This window comes from Capsicum annuum, chromosome 2 (genome assembly GCF_002878395.1).
Source record: "Capsicum annuum cultivar UCD-10X-F1 chromosome 2, UCD10Xv1.1, whole genome shotgun sequence".
In the NCBI taxonomy this organism is placed as follows: domain Eukaryota; kingdom Viridiplantae; phylum Streptophyta; class Magnoliopsida; order Solanales; family Solanaceae; genus Capsicum; species Capsicum annuum.
The window spans coordinates 129,329,201-129,352,835 of NC_061112.1; the positions used below are offsets into that span (position 1 = coordinate 129,329,201).

The following is a 23,635-nucleotide window of genomic DNA, read 5'->3' on the forward strand; positions in this document are numbered from 1 at the left end:
TAGCAGGTTAGATAAAATATATTCTTCGCGCCATTCACTTTCTCATCAGTAACTAGTTTAAGCTCTCCAACCTTAAACAAAACGGCATTACAAAATGAGAAAATATTCAATGGATGAAAACAAAAAGAAATTGCAAGATCGACTGAAGAAGGAGAAATTGAAAGGTAAGAAATTTAGGATTATATGTTTCTTGCCCTACTCTCTGTATTTTTTATTTTTGTTCTTGTGTAACAATTTTTACCTATTTGGTCTCCTCTTTTTCTTTTCAAATGAAGAAACGAATCAGTTTGCCTCGCTATAATAAGAGTAATAAACTAGAAAGAAAGGTTATTATATATGTCGAAACATCAAACAATTCGAATTCTTTTGTACAGGATAAATAGATTACGTTGATGTCAGTATCAAAATGTTATTGCAGACACTAAAATTTTTGAATTTGTTTGTTATTTGGATTGTATTTTACAAGAATTTGTTTACTAAAGTTCTTTATATGTCATTGTAACAGGTAAAGATAATAATTTTTTTACACTGAGAATTCACCATGGAGGTGAACTTTTAGATGCACCAGAGAGAATTTATTTGGGAAGCAAGATAGATTATATTGACAAGTGTGATCCGTATGAATGGTCATTGCAAACCTTGAATTTGTTTGGAACAACAAAATTAGGCTACAACAATGTTCTTGATTGGCACTTCAAATTACCTATGACGGACACTGGTATGGGTTATATTCAATGTTTGACTGATGCTGATTGTGATTTAATGATAAGCACTCTTCCAGCTAACAGGGTTGCTGATGTATATATTACAAGGGCTGGCAATGTGCAAGCAGATTTAGATGCATTTGAAGATGGTGGAGGTAATAATTTTTCCAAATCTGCAGTGACAGGTATTAACTTAAATGACATTAATTTTAAAAGAGCAGAACATGATGGGGATAAAAACAACGATATTAAGCATGAATTAGAGCATTTCGAAGATGATGAATATCATATGACTGAAAGTGAAGAAGAGTTCAATTGTTTGGAGAGGGATTCAGACAGTGAATGGCTTGGTGTATGGGATAATTCTGAAAAAGATGAGGCAACTGTGCAAGTGATAGAGAAGAAAAATCTAAAAGATAGTGCAAAATGGAGGAAAACAGAGGAAAAAAATAATAAAGCGATGGAAGAATCTAAGAACACCAATTTTGCAGAGTTGCTACTGGAGGACTCACGTTCGAAAGCTGAGAATGGTAATATTTCTTCTGAAAATGATGAATCAGAGGACATGGCGAATGTTAATAGTGATGATGATCAGGTTGAGAATATTGTATTTAGGGCAGATATAGACATGGCTAATCCAATATTTAGCTTGGGAATGACATTCATTAATGCAACAAAGTTTAGAGCTGCTTTGAGAGCTTACTCCGTTAAAAATAATAGAGAAATCTCCTTGAAGAAGAATGAATTTGGTAAAATTTCTGCAAAGTGTTCCGATGGATGTCCATGGCACATATATGCCTCTAGAAAGGCACCAGATGACCCTACCATCATGATAAAAACTTTGGTTGAGAAACATTCTGAGAATTGTTTGTTTGTTTATGTCAACAAAAATGTAAAATCTAGAATGATTGCCCAAAAATACCTACATCATTTAAGAAAACATCCAGATGTATCGATAGGTGATTTTATGGAGAAAATACATGAAGAGATGAATGTTGAAATTTCAGTGAGTCAAGCATTCAGAGCAAAGAGAATAGCTAAAGAGATGATTGAAGGTCACTACAATATGCAAGATTAGAGGACTATTGTGCAGAACTCAAGAAGAAGAATCCCGGATCGACTATATTGTTAGAAACAACACTTAATGAAGAAGATGGTAAACCTATTTTTGAAAGAATTTACATATGTCTTGAGCCCTGCAAAAGAGGTTGGAAGGCAGGTTGTAGGCCACTTATTGGGATGGACGGGTGCTTTCTTAAAGGTCCATATGGTGGTCAACTTTTAACAGCAATTGGGATAGATGCTGATAACGGTATGTTCCCTATAGCCTATGCTGTAGTTGATGTTGAAGACAAGCATAATTGGAAGTGGTTTTTGAATTTGCTGGTAGATGACTTGCAAATTAGAAATCATGATAACATATGCCTCAATACAGACAAGCAAAAGGCAAGATTCTTCTTCACTTATATGGTTTTATTCTAATCGCCGGGTAGTGTCCTGTTCTTGAAGTTTTTGGGTATTGTTTATGATTTAGGGTAGATTGTTAGTGATATAATTTGGTGATAATCATATTCTTCTATTGTCCGTTATTTTTTCACTACTTTTTTAAAGAAACCAAATCGGACAAAATCTGCATAGTTGAGCGACTTCAACTTTTCTTTTTAATGACCCTGCCAAATCGGACTGCACTTTATGAGAATGTACAAGGTATGTTATTGTTGTTCAATTATCAAAAATTAATTATATTTTCCTATTTTTCACTTTTGTAGGGTTTGGAGGGAGCTATTTATGAGACTATTCCTCAAGTCGAGCATAGACATTGTGTAAGACATCTATACAATAATTTCAAGAAAGTGCATAAAGGTTTATCATTGAAGACAAGAGTTTGGAAAGCTGCTAGGGAAAATTACGTAAGCAAGTATTTATATGAAATGAACATGCTGGAAAAGGAGGACGAAGAAGCTAGAAATTGGTTCAACGACAAACCACCAAAATTCTGGAGCAAGTCACATTTTAGAACAACAACAAAGTCTGATATGCTTTTGAATAATCTTTGTGAGTCATTCAATGAGTTGAAACCAATTTTAAAAGCAAGGAGGAAACCTATACTTGGATTGCTTGGAGGAATTCGAATATACCTGATGAGAAGAATGAATCAAAAGAGGAAGGTTGTGCTCAAATACAAAGGTAATGTTAGTGTAACTTGTCTAAAATCTAAAATACTTAACATGAAATTTAACAATTTCTTACTATAATAGGAACTTTATGCCCTCGAATATGAAAACTAGTAGAAGAAAAGAAAGAACAGGCAGCTACATCAATTCCTACTAGGGCTGGACAATTGCTATTTCAGGTACAAACTATGTACGGTGAGCAGTTTAGTCTTGACTTGAATGGAAGAACCTGTTCTTGCAGGGGATGGGACCTTACAGGAATCCCATTCTCGCATGCAGTGAACTGCATCTTCCATGTTAGAGGGAATCCGGAAAATTTCACAAATGATTGTTACAACAAGGCTACTCAAATGAGAATTTATGAACCGGTGATTGCTCCAATGGATAGACCTGCTATGTGGGAACCAACTGTCCTACTTCCCGTTGAACCTCCTAATTATGAGCCGAAAAAAGGTAAATTGGACAAAAATAGAAGAAAAGAACCTGTTGAAATTGAAGCCTCCAAGAGAAAAGCCGTTGAGATAAAAAAACATAAAATAAAGAGAGAAAAAACAGCTTGCATCAAGTGAAACACATGGTGTAACCATAGATGTTACCAAATTGAGTAAGAAAGGAAGGTTGGGAAGGTGTAGCAAATGTTTACAAACTGGTCACAACAAAACAACTTGCAAGAAGAATAGTGATTCTCAGAATTCAACTACTTCATTTCATGCTCCTCAAACATCTCAAGATTGGTCCAAAAATGATACAGACCAATTCTTTTCAAGTAAGAAAATTCATTTTGAGTCCACTTTCTGGGTTGGCCATACAAATGAACCTTCCAAGCTCAACGTAAGTATAGAATCTTAAATATTAGTGATTTAATGCAGTGAGAGGCAATTACAGTTGTTTGCGTTATTTTTATTTGTAGCAAAGAAGGACAATGGAGGATAATTACTGAGTGAGCATAAATGGAAAGTTTGAATTTTGATACAGCCAAGTATTCCCTGCTATCTAGAAGATGAGAAAATAATGGTGTCTCTTATGTTTTGGTGGTGAAAGTTGAGTTCTAGCGGGCTGGTTATTCTTCTCCTCTTTACATCTACAACTGGAAATACAATCGGATGCAGCATGGAGAAACATGTTGTCTTAGCTTGATTAGAGTACATTTATGTGATGTTTGAATTTCAAGTCAAGTTCTAGAACAATCTAATGCTACTTTTTATTTTTCCATCAATTCCCAAATTTGTGTCTCAAGGCTGAACTCTTTTTAGCTTCAGCTTTGTTTCTGTTAGTTTAAATCTATAAGAAGTGTGTTGAAGTTTGTCTGAGATTGTATATTTTTCAATGGTTAGACTTGGTGGTTTAACATTAGGAAGTTTTAAAGATTCTTTAAGATGTTCCTTGATAGCCTCATCTTTCAAGCATCCCGATATGGTCAAGGAGGGCTACAGTAGTTATCTCGGATCTTGAACTGTAAGAAGTTCTGTTATGTCCTTGTTATTATCTCTGATGATGGACGTCAAGCTATTGAAATGACATTTCATCTTTGTTGCACCAACTGAAGCCCCAAAGTTTGTGCTTTCCTTACTGTATCAAGAAATTGTAGGTGATGAATGTTTAGACAAATAATGTAAGTTTTTGCATATTGAAAGGTTTGAAAGCATCTTCTGAAGCCAAAGAAACCTGCTATAACTGGTTTTGCAAAGTTGGTTCCATCCGCGAGCTGCTACCACGCATGTGAGGTCCTCAGTTCTTGCAATTGCTATCCGGTGTCGTTTGAGCTCCTTATTCTACTTCATTAATTTATCTTTAGGTGTTTGTTATTCTTACTGGGTATGGGTATGTTGTTGTTGTTGTTATTGTCTATTATCATTAACATAATGTCCTTAAGTGAGATACTGGAATGTATTACGAAGCATTACAGTTGTTGAATATTGATATATAAGGAATGGTCTTTGGATTTTTGTTCCATCCTAAAGTGATAATCGAGGTTTAGTAGTGAAAAATTGCTTTAATCTCTGTACAAGCTGGACATTATACTGTATTGCTGGCATGGGGAATTTTAAGTTTCTAGGACTTTCATTGTCATCTGGTTTGTCTATGCAACTGCTTTCATCATGACATAAAAGAAAAGTAGATTCCTCCTTCCCCTCTCAACTGGGAAAATTTAAAGTTTTGAAGAGTACTTCGACCCATTACATTCTTTCCACTTAAAATGGAAATAGGATCGCAGAATAGTGCAAAGATTTGCTTAATGTTGAAAATAGTTACTCTTCTAGCAATATGATATTAATAGGAGCAGAACAATTCTCATCTCTGAAAATGATTAACTATCAAATCATTATTATTGTTATTCCTATTTTGCCCTCATGAAAAAATGATTAAAAGAGTGGTTCTATTATTTTGTAAGGAAATAAAGAGATTAAGGTGTAAATTGTAAAAAAAAATAGGATAGGGTGTAAGTTAAAAAAAAGAGCACACATATTAGGGTGCAAAATGCAACGGACCCCACCGAATTCCCTATCCTCGTGAAATACTGTTACAAAGTTTTCTTACTACGCAAGAATGAGGAATAAATATGGTCGGAATAATATTTGGTACTATATACAAACTCTATGACATGTTTGCTTTATCTTTGGATTTCAACTCTTTCGGCGGAATTACCAAGTTATACCTTTCACGAATCAATTAGATAGATTTTGTACTTCTCTTGCTCAATACCAAACCTACAAAGATTTCCAAGTTTACTTTCCAAAAAGTGCAAAACAACAGTGCTTGAACGTAATCTTGTCGCCATTGGAATGGAATGGACTTCAAGGGATCCCCTGGATGAAGCACCTGAAATCGGGGTTTCAAATAGCTCACCGTGTTGGCCAACCATATTGCCAAAGATCCAAGGGAAAGGCAAGGGTATAAGAAGAGGACAAGTAGAAGCGGATAGGTGTGAGAATTTGGGATAACTCATATTAGCGGATAGGACAATCATAAAACTCTCGTAGAAATAAGGATAACTCTTTTTTTTTTGTGTGTGTGTGAATTTTACACTTTTTCTAATGGTTATATTTTTTTATGACTGACTGATTTTTTTGATAGACATATTAACTTTGTACATATACTTTGAAAGTAGATGTAATAAGTTTCTCTATGTGCTATTTTTTTTTTTTTAAAAAAATAGTTGTATAGTATATAACAATTAATGAGCATATACTCCATCCTCACGTCTAGTTGTACAATATATAACTAGTTTGGAATCGAGGTAAAGTTGGTTGATGGATTAATTCAAAGATGAAAATGACCCAAGTATTAACTATAGATAGTATCCTCTCACGACATGGGAACACACTGTAGATGCTAATGGGTTTTGTATCATGTTGTTTGTGATCTGCTTGCCCAGGAATGAACCTTTGTCATCAGCTGTGGATGCGTTTTTGCTTGGCATCAGAGATGTGAAACATCAGCTGCAAATATCAGATTCATATCATGATCAATATGCGCCAGGATTCAAAACTAAGCTGCATGCTCAGATTCATATCATAATTAACATGCATTGAGAAATTCAAAACTAAATCACTTGATATAGCTGGAGTCACCTTAGTTCCAACGTAAAACGTAATAAACATGCCACCAAGAGTAGGTAGTCCTGAAAAATGGAAAATTTCATCATTCTAGCAGTTAACGACTGTCCAGAAAATTTTTTATAAACCATAGAGTACCTTCTTTCTGGAGAAATTTATAGAGCAACCAATTGATCCCCGATGATCCAATGACAAAACCAACAAGATTGGCCACCTTATACTTTTTTTTTTTAAGATAATCATGGTGTCCGAGCCAACTCCTGTGCACCTCGACTAAATCCACATGATACCTGCCACCAGCAGCAGGTTACCTGTCCATCAAGGTTAGGACAAATGAGAAGAATCACCTAATGTTTTTTTTTTCTCTGTTTGGATTTGAACCCGAGATCTCAAGGTTTCAACCTACTTCATTGACCACTAGGCCACACTCTTGGGTGCAAAACCCTCCATTGTTATTAAGAAAGAAATTTAACATATTCGTCCTTTAAGTGCTTCTAATTATATCCACTAACACACAATCCAATGGACTACAAAAACAGGTGTCCCATTCAGCTGCTTTATTCTCCCACAATGGAATGGTCAATCTGAAGTTTGAATTCCCCCATCCCACTTCCCAGAAGGCAACATGCATCTTTGTTGGTATTCCATACTAGAGCTGAATGCACTCTATGCACAATAATCTTGTGATCATACACGGGCACAAGACATAAAGCGACTTAAACTGTATCTTCAGCTATTCAATTGACTGTATGCATCAAAATCCAAAAAGTTGCTCTGTTCTCTTTCTTTTATTTAGTCTATGTTGAATTATCCATTAAAAAACTTTATCATTCTGAAGCACCAAGTGTGTTTCTTTTTCTTTTCTGTCAATTATCATGTTGACCTTCGTTTAGTACTTCAGAAAAAAATTTACTATTAACGTAGTTAAATACATAAAACGATAGGATAGTATGATCATGCATGAAGATAAGCAATCATTATTTTTTTTCGCTCCTGAAATATTAGCAGCATACCATTAGACAAGTGATGGTGATAGCCCCGTCAACAGCACTAAGTTCATGGAAGTTCATGGTATAGAAACTTGCCAACAGAACTTTTCACCTAGTGAGTACAATTAGATCAGTAACATGGCATGACAAAATATAATTACTTGTTGGGAAAACTATTCAGTTAATTTTGTAAAAGGAGTGGAATTAACATTCAAATGGAAGTACCTTCAAAGTATTTGTTGTTGACTTTACAATCATTTCTGGTATAAAGACTATGCAGGTCAACCATGCCCAAGAAAGAAGTTTCCTGAAGCCAATGACCAACAAGTAGCCAAATAAAGACAAAGTTTGATATAATAGTACAAGTGGAGGTTGATGAAATTCAGGAGCAGTACCACTCCAGATCATGCCATACAGCAACAAATGTCAAGATAACCCACACATTTAGCAGCTTCGTCTGAGTACCCCCAAGAGGAATATACATATATCTAGATGTAGAGACATCACACAAGATTTTGGCGTCAGTGCCAGATCATACAGACAAAGCTAGATGAGACTGAGAAAGCACCTAACAAGCCATTTGGTAAACGAGGCATGCCAGTTTCTCCAAAAACTTTCCAAGTTGTAGCAATTATTTATACATCTAGGTATATTCTCAGGGGCCTCAATACCATTGATCTACACAAACAAACATATATTAACATACTAAGAAACCCAAACAAATAAGCATCATCCCCCAAAATGAAAGAGAAGCAAAAGGAGCATAAGCTACAGAAAGTAATAAAAGTAATGGAGAAAAAGCACAAGTTCAACAAAATTACCAGTGACCAGAAGCGAAAGTAGCGCCAAAGGAGAAAAGACTTGAGCCACATGAAGTTCAATACCTGTTTTGTCATGAAGATTATTACATCAATCGTACATCCTATCGTCTGCAAACCAGCAATCCAAAGGATCATCTTATATAGAGGAGAACACAGTCAATGGCAAAAAGTGGCATGCGTTGCCACTTTAATGGCATTACGTAAAAGATGTGTGAGATGGATGGTGTCTGAATTACAGAGACTCATTAAGTGGATAATAGTTATTCAAACAAAACGTTGAAAATAGTCAAATACAGGATCGGCACTGTAAAAGTCAATGACGCAACAGGGCACAAAGTTCATATTTAAGAGGTTATAAGCAATTATGAAAATGAACAAATGATTTGTGACTACTCAAGAGAGGAAAGATGATAACACAATTTGAGCTCTATTCAGTTGATTTTCTGAAAAGAGCAAGCAATTGAATTATAGTTATCATTACTAAGGTCTAACCTACTGGAGAACATTTCATAGAATTTGGGGCAAACAATTACCCGTGGTGCACTTGAGGAAACTCCTTGCCGAGGGCCTGTGCACCCCAGGATTAGTCGGGACCCGAAGAGTCTCGGACTCTCGAACACCCGGTGCAAGTTAAAAAAAATAATAATATAGAATTTGGGGCCGCCGAGGTGGGTTTCTAAGAGGTATAAGTTATGCTTCAAGCAAATTTGTTACTGGACAGGGATTTGGTTAATGTTTCCCAACTTAAGTTGAACTATAGTTTACAGACATTGTGGTTCTGGGAGGCTCTCATTCATAGCATCTTGCACATCCTTAATCAACCCGTTGATATAGAAGGCAATAGTTACAAAGTGTCTGTCATGGGAGATGTGTGTTGCCCTAAATTCAGTCACCTGTTTGAATCGTCAGTCTGAGCCTGTTCATGTCAAAATGGTCCTCAGTGTGATGTGGCGCTTATACCTAGTATGAGACATGCTCACTATTTTGCTAGGATAGAACAAGGCTTTTAAAATGGTTGATACGTTACAGAGATAAAGAAGTCATACTGCTCACTGGTGCATGACTAAGTGTAAAACTATGCATGTGAACGAAAGGGCTGATTGGGCTTAGTTATCGAAGGGAGTTATCTTTCTTTGAAGGTCAATGTGCTTCTGATAAATGCTGCGTTTATTGAATCCCAACTTTCTGATTCTGATATCCTTTTGTGTTATGCATAACTAGCTAGTTGAATTTTCTCATTTCTATGTCAGATTCTTGTGGAGAAAAAATGAAAGCTTTGCAATATCAAGACACTACAGGCGCTTTGATGTGTTTGTAGAAGTAGAGGCTAATAAGGCTGCTTTTAAGTTTGACAATGCTTCCATGATTTCCAGGTTGACTTCTATAAGGAAGGTCTAACTCCATATACCAGAGCTAAACTTCCTATCACGAGGGGTTAGGGTGTGATACTCATGTATCTCATCTTTCTTTACGTCTAATTAATAATTCCTCTCTATTGATCCCCGCCATTTTTTGTTTGATAAACCAATTGAGCATACTATTATGTTTGCAGATGTTACAGAGGGGTGTGTGATTGTAAAAGAGCATATTCCAATCTCCAACCTCTTTACCTGTCTTTGGTTCAATGAAGTGGACCGCTTTACTCCAAGAGACCAAATTAGCTTTGCTATTGTGAGAGACAAAATCAGGGAAAAGACAAATTGGACTTTGAATATGTTCTTAGATTGTGAACGGCGAAATTTTGTGGTCAGGTGATCTCTATGTATTTACCCTTTGGATTGAGTTGATTGGTAGTCTCATTAATAGAAAAGGCCTGCTTCCATACCTGGACTTGGTCACTTGAGATGGTATCAGTGGGAGCAAATGCAATATGCAGTTGCTATTGCTGGTCCACATCTCTGTTAAAATTTGCTGTCGTCAAGCTGGCCTTTAGTTCTTTCTGTCTGAAAGGGCGACTTCCAGCACGGGTGATTAGGAATCCCTGGCAATGCTTGTTTCAGAATCGACTGACTAACTGATCAAAGTAATTTCTGCAGGGTTATCATAGAGACGTTCTTGAGCGCTGGCCTTCCCCACCTCCACCTGGTGCTATTGCGGTTGTTCATCCCCCACCGCCTGTAATTGTTGCAGCTCAGCCCAATGTCTCAACATCAAGTTTTGTTACTAGTCCAGTCAAAAAGATACCCACAAAGCGTGGGCGAGAAAGGAGATCGAAACGTCATAGGAAAGTTATTCCGGGTAGTAAAGATAGCTTCAGATAAATATTTCTTTAGTCAAATTCTTATTCTTTCCTTCCCCGAAGTCTTAGGATATCGATTGTGGGGTTAGGAACTGTACAAGATGAGTGTTATAGCTGTTGTTTACAAGAAAGGTGGTATCAAAATTTTCCATCATTTTTTTCAGAAAGGTGATCCAAAAAATTATTTTTTGTTGTATATATTTGGGAGTCTAAAAAAGTTATCACATTACATCCCATCATATATATTGGACATAGATTAAGCTTCATGTACTTTCTTCCCTTAGAACTGAGAAACGAAGATATTCATTTTATGGTGACTAAATCTTGATTAATAGTGAGTGATGTTTGCACCAAGCAATTCAGTGGTAGACATTTGTCATGCATAAAAGCTTTTACTACTCAACCATTGTCAAGTGATTTATAATCTGTCTTTAATTTGCGACATTATAGTTAATTTACTTGATTTGACGTAAACATGACTATTCTACGAGGACCAAAGACAGCATTTTGATATGCAAAATGCACTTGATGTGGAGTGGTTGGCCGTTCATGTAAAGCTTGTGACAAGAATTTCCAGTATACTCATCAGTCACCAAGAATCGATCAAACACATGGCTTATTAACGAAAAACTGACAGAGAAAATTTTTTTCTTAGTATATTTTCGTGGTACAAGACGATGAATGAGAAAATTTATAGCATGAATTTCGTTATAAATTAATTCTCCATCAAGTTATAAGTCATTAACCAAAAGCTGACACAAACATTAACTAGCTATATTTTTCATGACAAAATGGTGCACATTAGTCACTATAAAGAGTAGTCTTCTGTAAAATAATAGAAGGTCGGAGATCAAATTTTAACAACTTGCTTTAGTGATAAATAATGGGTATCCGATGAAATAATTAAAGTAAATGTAAGCTAATCGAAAGGTTTAGCTTGAAACTTAATCAACACTGTACCTAAAATGATACATAAAAGTTTTTATTACTCTTTTCATTCTTTATTTTAAAAATATTTATCGTTCTTATTAAAAATATCAATCTCAAATATTAACTAAGTATTATTTTAAAAGTTGAAGAATGAATATATTTTAGCCTACATCGATTTTTTGTTTTCAAAACCCCCACTACCCCAACTCATCTTCCCAGTCAATGAGAAGGAACTGATACACACCCCCAACCCCCACGCCACCCACCTCACTCTTAAACCCTAGATTTTCAGTAGTCCCCGTCACTCTCAATAAGCTGAATAGCTCAGCTAAACAATGGCGAATCGCCGATGCCTTCAAACCCTAAGCCGCCATTTATCATATCTTCTCTCTCCATCTCCACATTCCCTCAATTCCATTTCCCCTCAAACCCTAACCCCAAAACTACTCTATTCCCTAACTTCCTCTCCCAAATGCCGTCAAATTAACAATAAATTCTCATATTTGCACCGGCAGTTCTGTTCGAATCGAACGAACAACAGCGAAGAGGAGGAAGAGGATGAAAGTGAAGGCGAAACTGATTGTGATGATGACGACGATGACGTGGAGGGTTTGGAGTCGAGTAGTCAGCCCAGTAGAGAGTATACTCCCGAGGAGAAAGAAAAGGAAGCAGCAGAGATTGGGTATAAGGTGATCGGCCCACTTCAGAAATCCGACCGGGTTTTCAAACCATATGAACCCGTTTTTGCTGTTATTCAGGTTCTCATCTTACTATCCCTTTATGGTTTTCTATAATTCGTAAAGTTGTTGCCATGTGAACACGAGGTTACGGGTTTAGAAATGCAGGATAAGTAGCTTTAGTGCACCAGGCTGTCCTAAATATACCACAATCCTAAACTAGTTGGGGTTGGCTGCGTCAATCCGCAATATCCCTTATGATGCATTTGAATGTTTCTCTTTAAGTTATAGGTTATCTAAATTTCCTGACTGATATGCACTGCTAAATCACTGGTCTCGAGCCAGCTTAAAAGGCATGGCCAAGTCCAAATCCAAGTCCAGTACCATATCTTAGCACGGAGGAAAATGTAGTGACAACGCGGATGGTATTACACGTGTTGCGATTAAATGAAGTTGCTGTAGCTGTATGTGGATTGAAGATTTTTTTTTTGTGTGTGTGTAATGTAGATTGGTTCCCACCAGTTTAAAGTGAGCAATGGCGATTCCATATTTGTGGAGAAACTGAAGTTCTGTGAAGTCAATGACAAGGTGAGTTTGGTTTAAACTTTCTGAATGTTGTGTAGAAGGTTGATGTCTTTCTGTAATAAACACTGTTAACCGAGGCAGATCTTTTGAACCGAGGGTCGATGGAAACAATCTATTCCTCCCTCTTTCAAAGAAAAAAAATGTTGAAAACCAACCAAATATTCTGTCATTGACTTATTCTTTGAATCTTCAGTTTTCTTTTAAAGGTAAAATATAAATGCATGTTACAGCGTCCATCTAATTTTATTATACTGATTACAAATTCTTGTAAGTGTTTTTTATTCTGAAGACCCGTTATATCATATCAGCTAATCAGATTCTTTAGAAGAAGAGTCTACAAGATGTAATATATAGGTGTGATCACATCGGGAGGGTTCATAAGACTATTTGTTCCAATGGAGAAGAATTAAGAAGTTTTTATTATCAAAAGAGGGTTTTATGCATTTTTCCCCTGTGGTACAGAAAGAAAAAGGAGACTTGCATTCTATCGTTGAAAATGAACATCTTTTAAGATGGGCATGCTTATAGGTCTTGTTTTCCTTGTGGAACTACTAATTGTTTCTTAAATCGTAAGAATTTGTGGTTTCTTGTTGAAACTAATACTTCTGATATCATTCTATTCTAAGGCCCATTTTTTCCGCTTTCAAATTCTGTTAGAAATAACTGCTATCATATTCAAGCTTTACAAAAAAAAATCATATCAGTTTTAACAAAAGTAAGTGAGGAACAACTTTATCACCAATAAGTATAATGTGGTTCATGTTTTCTTGAGAGAATATAGTTCTAGTACAAGCTGAAGGAAAGGTCTAATGTTCGGAAATGATGCAAGATCAAAAGCTAATTTCACTATTTGGTTACATCTGCAAGACAAACTCCTGACTACTGACAGGTTCATCAAATGGGGAATCAATGTTGATCCATCTTGTGTTTTCTGCCGTAGTCACTGCAAAACAAGGGATCATTTGTTTGTTGACTGCGCTGAACGGCTGATACTTGAGAGTTATGGAACATATCGTTGCTTAAGCTATTTATCACACACATGTGATAATCCCTTGTAGTGGACTATTCAGAATGCCAAAGGATACTTGCAAGCAGCTCATATTTTTAAGTTGTTGTATGCTAAAACTGTTCATGCTATCTGGATAGTGAGAAATCACAGTGTTTTAGAAGAAAGCAAGAGACTTGGGAAAGTATTGGTAGGGAGATAGTCACCATATTCAATATCAGGGCAACTCTTAAAAATTAAGCGTACTGCAGTCTTTTCTTTTGTAGTTTATTTGTCTAGGTGTTGAATTGGTATGTGTCTTAGGTTTTTGTGTCTGCTTAAGGACTGGAAGATACTCTCCCTAGGAGGTGGGCTCCAAACCCTTGAGTAGAGACATACTTCTTGTTTGTTTGTTAGAGCCTGTTTGGATGGGCGTATACCTATTGGTTCATAAGCAAAGGCCATAAGTTAGGAGTTCTAACTTATGGCTTTTGACTTATTTTTGTCGTAAAATCAAGTGCTTAAAAACACTTGTTTATTTTACCTAAACACTATCAGAATGCTTAAAAAACTATTTTGACTTGGAAAGCACTTAAAATAAGGCAATCCAAACAGTCTCTTAGACTGTCCTGGACAGCTAAATGAGTTGGACTTAGCCGTGGTGTTCGTAAATATTTACTTTGGTAAGTAATAAAGAAGTTGAATTACCCCAAAAAAAGAGAGAGAGAGAAACAGGGTATAAGATACATGATGTAGGATCATATTGCCTATGCTACGATAATCCAGATGAAGCTTACTCTGTGGTTTCCTTTATCTACTTCTTTAGTTTGTGCCTGCCTTCTACTTGTGATAAAATGCTTGTAATTGGAATATCTGTTGTGTGAATACATTTTTGTCCCCTGAAAAACTCTGTTGTCTGAATACATAATTTATCCTGTTATTGTTCTGCGTTTAGTTGATTCTAAACAAGGTTCTGCTGCTGGGATCAAAGACACAGACAATCATTGGCAGGCCCATATTGCCCGATGCATCTGTTCATGCTGTTGTTGAGGAACATGTAAGATAGTTGTGTCAGGACTCTCTACCTTTTTTTATTGCAGCCTTCTACATGTTGATTTGTGGGTTTTCTGATCCTTTCTGACTAGTGTACTGTCATTCTCTTCTGCCTAAGCTTTGGTGGTCAGAGCTTAGCAGTACTTCTGTGATTAGTAGGTAGCAGGTACCCAATAAAATAGTTGAGATGCGCGCAAGCTGGCCCGGACACCATTGGCATTAAAAATAATTATACTCTCATTTTCATTAAGTTTGAGAAGTTGGATACAAAAATTCCTCAAACCACTCTTTGAATATAATTTTCCCCAACTTTAAAGAATCTATTTTTCATCACTCTTTCAAAGGCATCCAGTGAATTGAGGAAAGACTAGACACATGATTTTAAGATGAGTACGTATTTTTGGTATCTAGTGCACTTCTTCTTGCTTGTTGCAAGATTACTTCAATGTTGAATTTATACTGCTCTACCATCTCAGTTGATGAACAGCAAAAAAGCAAAAAAAATGCAAGCTTGGCAGAATGACAGTAGAAGGTCTTCAGTAGATAGATTATTACTGATATTAGAGGAACTAATAATAGAGCACTTGTTAACATGAAATAATTCTGCACCCTGCAGTTCTACTAAAGAACCATGGTCTAGATCTTAAAGTTCTATCCCAGTTGTTTATGACAGCTAGTTCTGTTGTCCCTTTGGGGGTTGTGACAATACAGAGAAGATTAGCATGAGCCTATGAATGGATGACACGAGAAGTCGGGGTACGGTTCCAATCTCAGTTTTAGTTTCTGTGGGTGGGAGGAAATACGTGTGCCGATGCATCAGCTTTCTGTCCTTAACAATGTTGGAAACATAGAGCAAGCGATAGCATATTCACCTGGAGTCCTGGAGGAGGATATCACTACTTTATTTTGTTTTGTTTTTTATTTGTTGACAGATACCGATATGCTTTGGGGTGTATTGCATAAATTACTTTTTAACTTGCCATATATGATAACCAGGTTAGCTTTTGTAATGCATTGATACATTGTTAGGGGTTACTGTGATTAACAAAATCTTCGTTTCTCAGTAGTTGTAACTCTATTTTTTGATGATATTACTTTTGGTGCTTGCTGAGCTGATTCCTTTTGTAGTGAAATACCTACATAGGTGTGAAACTAGATTCAGATCTTCAGGGTCTGTGCTTGGCTGTTTGGATGACCTAGTTTCCTTAAAATAAAATATCTATATGTACAAGCTTATCTCAATTCAGATTGATTAAGAAATTTAATCTGTCCTTATCTTGGTCCAGGCATTAGATGCCAAGGTACTGATATTCAAGAAGAAGAGACGGAAGAATTACCGACGAACCCGAGGGCATCGACAAGTTAGTCATCTATTCATCGATAAGAAGGTTAAATAAATATAAAATTTACTTTTAACTTGTCATCCTCTTTTCCTTCATTTTTAGGAATTAACAAAGTTGAGGATTACGGATATTCAAGGAGTTGAAAAACCTGAAGTGGTACCAATTCTCAAGACAGAGAAGAAAGGTGCAAAGAAGGTAGCCGTAACAGCTTAATAAAGATGATAAGACGGAAAAAGGAAGATGCTTGAGTAGGGGATTTTTGGCATATACAGCTGACACAACTCAGCTTTTTTCATTCGCGTTTTCTGTTATAAATCTTATGTTAGAACTCAGATGCCACATATGGTCCGATGTTAATCCGGCATGAGATGGATGGAAGGGAATGAATTTGTTGTAGGCTTAAGCTTAACATAGTCATATCTTGAGGATGTGTATTTGTTTATGAGAAGCTCATAAAGAATAATCCTTTCTAGTATTTCCTACTAATGCAAATGCTGAGGCCTGAGTTTTTTGCATCTCTTATGTAGTAGCTGGACAGTAAATACCTACCCATACTGGGCACTTACACTAAACCATGTTAACTTTGGTTTCTGCCTTACTTGTATAAACATTAGCATTGTTTCGTTCCAATTTTATCGGATGTTCTCAATGGGACACAACATGACCATGGTTTAGCTTCAAAACTACTGAAGTTACCCCCTCCATCCGCAGAAAAGCAATACTGAAGTGCCAAAGGAAGAGCTGGGTGAGGAACTAATTGTGCCAGTCAAGTATCAGTATAAATAAAGATCTATAACTAGGTTTGGGTCTTGGGCAAAGTTCTCGAAATACTACTGGTGCCTCTGTGGGTGACAAGTATTGAAGATTTAGGTCACTGCAAACTTGAAAAACGTTTTACTTATGTAGCTTAATGGATATGGACAGAAAACAGTATATATCCATATGATAGCTGCATTACAGACATCAAGTATCAATTAGTATATTGCTTTATAGTATATCCAGACAGTATTTTTCAACACATGTGGCATTATAGAATATCTGATTGTACAACTTGGATAAACAGAGATTCAAACAGTAGCCACCATAAACACTTTCCAACTCTACTCACTGCCCCACTTTTTGATAGAGAAGATCTTGGGTGTATGCAAAACCTAGCTTGCAGGTTTATCTTCTTAGTTGACTCCAAAACAATACTTAGGATTAGGATGAACTTCTCTCTCTCCACTTTTTGTCACCACCATGTTATATTAAGTTCATTTTCATTTTTCTTTTGCTGCACTTAAAAGCTTTGCCCTACCATTTTTTATTTTTTTTTAAATAAAGCATCCAACTTTAACTTTAACCCATGCATTTTTTTTTTTTCATTTTTCTTTGTTTGAATAATGGTGGTGTTCGAGCTAGTTTATGCACGCTTCAATTCTTACATCGGTTACTTCCAATTAACAAAGGTACCACGTAACGTTATCCATCAAAAATTACATCACCATACATGAGGAAAAAAGAAAGACAATCTCCTATCTTTTTTTCTTTTGTTTGTACTAAGATGCATTGATATGATAAGATTTTATGTACTAAACAAGTTCATTAAACATCCCTTTCTAATCTTTGTAATCATATTTATTTCCTCTTTAGAAACTCAAACTCATACAAAATCTTCTCTTCTACACCACTCTTTTTGCTCTTGTTTGAGTTGTGTTCTTTTAGAGCCAATGATTAAGCTTTTGGGATATAGCTCCCCTTATAATACAAAAGTACTCCAAGTGAACATTGCTTTATTTATTTTTTTCCTTTTAAAAAAACAGAAACAAGTGGATATCATTAGAATTGCGCACCTATTAACCTAAGTACTATTATTGATGAACAAATTAAAGCTGGAAAAGGAATACTAGGACCTCGCAGTGCTCCAATTTGTATTTAATTTTTTTTTTTAAAAAAACTAATAATGGAATCCTTTGTGTCAAAAATATAAAATAGTCCCTTCCACTAACGACGACTCTATTAGCCTCCCACTCCACTCACAAAACTTCATTTTCATTAACATGTGGACTGCTTCTACTTTATACTTTAGGCTTTTATAATTATCTCACAAATAAAGAGTATAAACATATTTTAGAGGAAATAGACACAATTAATATATTAGTCGATATGTTAATGTGTGATCTGAATTATTCGAGTTGATAAATACCAAACACCAGACGATTTTACTTCAAATTTAATATTTGTTAATTGAAGAAGAAACAACTTTGCAACCATGAAGTTCAAAAGAAAAACTTACACTTATTAAGGATGAATGAAAACTTTATTTTTATATTATCAAATTTTTACAACCACTAAATAGAAAGATAAACTCTAACTCCCTTTATCCAAAGCGTAATTGTTGGGTACGATGTGGTTTTGATGATTGACAAGCTGATAAAGTGATATGAAACATGTAGCTAAAACTTGTAACAAATCATCGATGATTAAAGACAAGGATGGAAGAAATCAAGAACCAGATGAGTGGTTAATTCTGATAAACTTAAGGAAATAAACATGTGTTAATTTGTAGAAGTTGAATTTGATTCAAACACTTGATGATAAGGGAAAGCAAAGTTGTGTTGAAAAAGGAGTCTTATGGAAAAAACTTAAGGAAATAAACATGTGTTAATTTGTAGAAGTTGAATTTGATTCAAACACTTGATGATAAAGGAAAGCAAAGTTGAGTTGAAAAAGGAGTCCTATGGAAAGAAGAAGTTTCACTTGTGAGCATATCCTGAAGAGTCATATGTGTAGAATGAGAAAGATTCTGCAGATTGAAGAAGTCTACACAAGATAGGAAACATACAAATTGAAGAACTCTTTGTTGGATCAATGAAGTTTTTGATGACTGACACATGAATGGGCCATGTTACTTGAGCTGGTCCAAGCATAGGAAGACAGGTTTCAAGTTTCACATGCAGACAAAGATTGCTTCAAGTCAGGAATAAATGAGCAAGCCTAATTCTTATATACTCAAGTTACTGATCACCTGAGAAATTAAAGAAGTTGTGGTTGAGTAAAATACTTGAAGATAAGCTGATTTAAAGAGTTGAAGTTTGACTACAACACTAAGGAGACAAGAGTTGGAATTGAAGAAGAAGTCTCACTTGAAGTAGAACTCTATGTAATGAGAGTTCTAATTAAAGGGGGAGTTTGAAATAAAGAATGACTCTTTGAAGAGCTGTACTTAAATAGAAGATGCATCAGTCAGAATAACTTATGCACTTACAAAGCAGAAAAGCACAATCGATAGATTGACTTCACGAAGTACTACTTTATCACTGAATAAACACATTGAAGAACCTGGTCCTAAGTATAGAATCCAGCTAAGAGTTTTAGCATTGATTTTTAGAGTTGTTCATTGTGTTTGAACTATTGATGTAATATTAGTTTCAGTGTGTTATAAACTGATCTAAGAGCTAGTTTCGAGTTGGGGAAAACTCAGAGACTTTGGAAACGCATACCTTGGGAGGTGTGTGTAGTTAGTAATTAGAGTTTATAATTCCTATTTGTTGGTTACAAGAGTTTTGTAATCAGTCGTTGTTGAGGCTCAGAGTTATTTAGTAAAATTGGGGTTAAATCCTGTAGAGGTGCAGGTCGTGTTTTTTCACACATTTTGAGCCGGGTGTTTTCCACGTAAAAACGTTGTGTTCTTTACTTTCTGTTTTACTGCTTCCTTGGAATACGTCAGACAACCCGTTTCATCGATAGGCAACAGTTTGGCGAACATAAGATAATCAGTAGGGCACGAATTCTTAACAATACTATTGTCTGTTAATGCTATAAACATAATACTCCCTCCCTCCTTCTTATTTTATCTCTTTTCTTTTTTAAAATCAAACGATACAAACTTTGCTCTCTTTTCTTTTTTTAAATCAAATAATACAAATTTTGATTCATTATATTAAAATATATTTTAAAATTAATTATTTTTTTTATATAATTTATAGTACTTTTCATATAGCTTTTAAATATCTAAATTTTAATTCTAAAAAAATTAAATTAATCTAATTTAATTTTAAAATTTAGTCAAATTGATTTACGAAAAATGAAGAGAGCAAATAAAAAGATATGGAGGGAGTAAATATACCCTAGTTCGCATGGTTATAGTTATATCTTTTCCTTAAAAGTAAATGTATTTCAAAATTCTCCATGACAATTCGAAAGACCAAAACAATGACAATAACAAGCATGTAAAATTTCTAAGTGGGGGATATTCCACCTTCACTAATTCACTACTTAAATTTGTTTCCACTTTTAAGTATTCCTTCCTTGAGGTTTCCTACTCAAGATTTGTATATTATCATAATAATGTATATATGTGTGTGTCCTTTTGAGTTGTGGCTATTACTCTATTTGGTTCCATTAGCTACCATCGCTTATTGAAGTCACAGAATATTTTGTGAAAGGAGCAAAAATCTTGAAAAATTGACCAGTTTAATAATATTCTACCAAAAAGACACGTGGCATGAGCACTTTTGCATCTCTTCTTTCTGAATTAAGAAAGATTTTTTTAAAAAAAAAAAAATCAAAAAAATCTACAACGTTACTTCAACAAATAATAATGTTATAGGATGAGAGTGTTTTTCTTTAACCTCAAGGGCCATATCAATGTTAAATTAATTGTCAGGGAGTGAGAACCGGTAAAATTAACCCATAAAAATAACATAAATATCAATTCTTTTTTGAAAATAATTACACTCTCTCCCATTTTTTATATTACTTTACTCTTTCTCCCTATTAATATACATAACATATACATAGCATTCTGTGTATATGTTGCAATTTTTGTAATATATTTAGGGAGTTAAAATTTTTTATAATATTAAAAATATAAGTTGTATATTTATATAATTTTTAGAAAATATAATCCGTTCAACCCATTCAAGTTCGGCTATGAACCAACTCAAGTATTTTTACTTCTCCTTATTTTGACTACCAAAAGAATTATATCTTATTTGGGTTATTATTATATTGAAAATTTGTTTTGTTACACAAAATCAATTACGTTTGGAGTTTGGTTTGATTATCCGTTGATGGTTGAATGAGTCTTTTTTGCTTTTCGGTGATTAGATTATTATCTGCCATTTTAGGTCAACTTAATATGATGGATTAAAAAACTGTTATGACAAAGAATTTCATGACCACTTTCACTTGTTATATATAGACACACACCAGATTTCTTTATTCTTAGTTCAAAGCGCACACACCGCCTAATATAAACGTGCAATAATCTATTGCCTAATCTAATACTAGTACTAGTTAATATGAAACTAGAAGACAAAATAATTTGGTAATGAGTAATGACGTAGTTATAAATCTTAAGGATATCCAAATCTTTTTTATTATGCATTTAGGATATGTTTGCAATAAATTTTATACTGCTAGAAAAACAATTTTCAATCACAAATAAAATATAAAGAAATAAATTTTTTATTGATAAATGATGTAGGTACAATTTTGTTGTTTGTTTGATTCTTCTTTTTGAAATTTTTTACGTGATTCAAGAGTCGTTAGTAGCGTATTTCTCGTACAGGATGATCTCTTTGTGAACATCCCATCATGATTTGTGGGCTATTCGAGATGGTTGATCTTTTCATGAATATCTTGTGAATTTGTGAGATATCAGAGATGCCTTTTTAAGGAAATATTTGTCCCTTTACATACGCATAATTCAAGGTTTAGAGTAAAGGAGTCACCAAGCTAGGTTTAGGGTGTAATAGTTGGAAACTCTAACAGAAAATGAATTCATTTTTATAGAATCCACAAAATTTTGATACCTACAAACGCCCCCTAATTCAAGGCTTGTCAGAGTGTAGACTTGATGAAATTCAAAGACAAGTCTTGAAGTACCCGTAGAATTTTCATCTTTATGATCTTGCGGCTACAAATTTGCATATCTGATTTATGAGAAAAGAGATGAAGGACAAATTTCATCCCAATGGGCGTGCCAGACTTTGTTAGAGAATAAATTTTTTATGAAGAAACAAATAACATATGAAAAAACAAGAATTTTAATTGCAATGAACATGTGGTACAAATTTGTTGCTCCCTTGATTCTTCTTTCTTGACTTTCTCTGTAATTCGAGGACCGTTAAAAGCATATTTCTCGAACGTAGGAAGATTTGGATATGGATTTACTCCGTAATTCGAGAGCCGTCGGTGATGTATTTCTCGAATGTAGGAATATTTGATTTTGCTCCATTTGCATTTTGATATTCCATGGGTTTATGAAATTATCGATTGTTGATCTCTTTATGAATATTCCGTGAACTTGTGAGATATTGGAGATGTTCTTTAAAGAAATATTTTACCGTTTAAATAGGTATGAATTAGGGTTTAAAGTAGAATAACCACCAAGTTAGATTTAGGGAATAATAGCCTCCAAAAACTTCAAAAAAAAAAAAAAATTCTTGTAGTAAAATTTCGATGTCATAATTTTTTGAGGAAAAATATGGAACACCCTTGATATTACTTAGCTATGGCAGTGGAGCTGCCAATGACTGAGGTGAATAACACGCGTTTGGAACTATTTACTCAATCGAAATGAGAAGTTTTTTCTTTTTTAATACTTTTTATATGTAAATGTATCTCTAACAAAAAGGTGTTTAATCATGTCTGCAATTCAGATTTAATTGGTGATTAGTGATTGGTGGTCCCTGCATGCGCATAATTAAGAACTAAGTACACAACCAAATGCAAATACACAAACCAAAAAAAATAAAAAAAAAATTGGATTAATTCAAGAGGAAAAAGACACAATCATGTAAAGTGCTGGACCTTTGAATTTGAAACCCACCAAAAACCAAAATAAAAATAAAATAAACAAAGAATTGTGGAAATCTTGATATGAGTCAATAGTTGGCTTAGACTTATTAGTGAAGTGGAAAGGGATTGAAAGTTAGGAAAATGTCATTTTCACTCCCCAAAAACATTCCACTTTGTTTAAAATGTCTTTCCAACAAATATTAGTGCATAATACTGTTGTTACCTTTGGACCTAATTCCAATATTGCATTTGCACCTGCAAAAAGAATTATCCATCTTTACTTCAACATATTTTATAAACAAATAATTAAATGAATGACGCAAAACATAAATCAAACAACTTTCTAATCACTTCGTATTTGGAAAGAGTCAAGTAAGCAAATGACAGTGAATAAATGACTTGTTAAAGTTAAACAAGTTGGCCTTTATGGATTATTCATATACTACATATATCTTGAATATCTCTCTCCATAGAATATTCCTATTGATGGTGTGTTTATTGTTTGTCTCAAAACCATTTCACATATTCAATGGAGAATAAACCAAAGGTTCTAATTTGCATGTGCTCCATCACAATATGGCAATTACCAAGTTATATACACTTTCTTCTTTAATTTATACTTTTATATTGTAACCACAAAAGTTGGGGAAAAATAATTTTCGCCCCCCTTAATAATATATTTGTTTAAATTGTAGTATATGTGGATAAATTAGTTTACCTATGAGGCAAGAGATTGATTGGTGCATCTCAAGAAGTTACAGATTGTGAAGATAGCATAAGATGTTGCCAACT

The 23,635-nt window shown here is 34.7% G+C and overlaps 2 protein-coding genes and 1 long non-coding RNA gene across 4 annotated transcripts; 2 read left to right on the top strand and 1 right to left on the bottom strand.

Moving 5' to 3' along the window:
- The first annotated feature begins 1,943 nt into the window (after positions 1 to 1,943).
- LOC107858035 lies at positions 1,944 to 4,601 on the top strand. The gene is made up of 4 exons (XM_047407815.1): positions 1,944 to 2,090; positions 2,474 to 2,891; positions 2,993 to 3,331; positions 4,513 to 4,601. The coding sequence occupies exons 1-4, from the start codon at positions 1,944 to 1,946 to the stop codon at positions 4,599 to 4,601; spliced, it is 993 nt and encodes a 330-aa protein (XP_047263771.1).
- A 1,096-nt stretch (positions 4,602 to 5,697) lies between these two features.
- LOC107861133 lies at positions 5,698 to 10,047 on the bottom strand. 2 transcript variants are annotated; one of them, XR_007052355.1, is made up of 7 exons: positions 8,246 to 10,047; positions 7,993 to 8,102; positions 7,820 to 7,912; positions 7,449 to 7,731; positions 6,574 to 6,746; positions 6,451 to 6,500; positions 6,117 to 6,318 (listed from the first exon to the last, which is right to left on the bottom strand). It is a non-coding gene; the product is annotated as an uncharacterized LOC107861133 (long non-coding RNA). The 2 variants fall into 2 exon arrangements; XR_001671746.2 differs by lacking the exons at positions 7,820 to 7,912; positions 7,993 to 8,102; positions 8,246 to 10,047 and having other exon boundaries at positions 5,698 to 6,318; positions 6,574 to 6,649; positions 7,449 to 7,485.
- A 1,446-nt stretch (positions 10,048 to 11,493) lies between these two features.
- On the top strand, positions 11,494 to 16,572 carry LOC107859105 (50S ribosomal protein L21, mitochondrial). Its single transcript, XM_016704002.2, has 5 exons — positions 11,494 to 12,172; positions 12,599 to 12,679; positions 14,617 to 14,718; positions 16,001 to 16,075; positions 16,160 to 16,572. Exons 1-5 carry the CDS (start codon positions 11,750 to 11,752, stop codon positions 16,268 to 16,270), a joined length of 792 nt encoding a protein of 263 aa, XP_016559488.2. The 5' UTR covers positions 11,494 to 11,749; the 3' UTR covers positions 16,271 to 16,572.
- Positions 16,573 to 23,635: the final 7,063 nt, after the last annotated feature.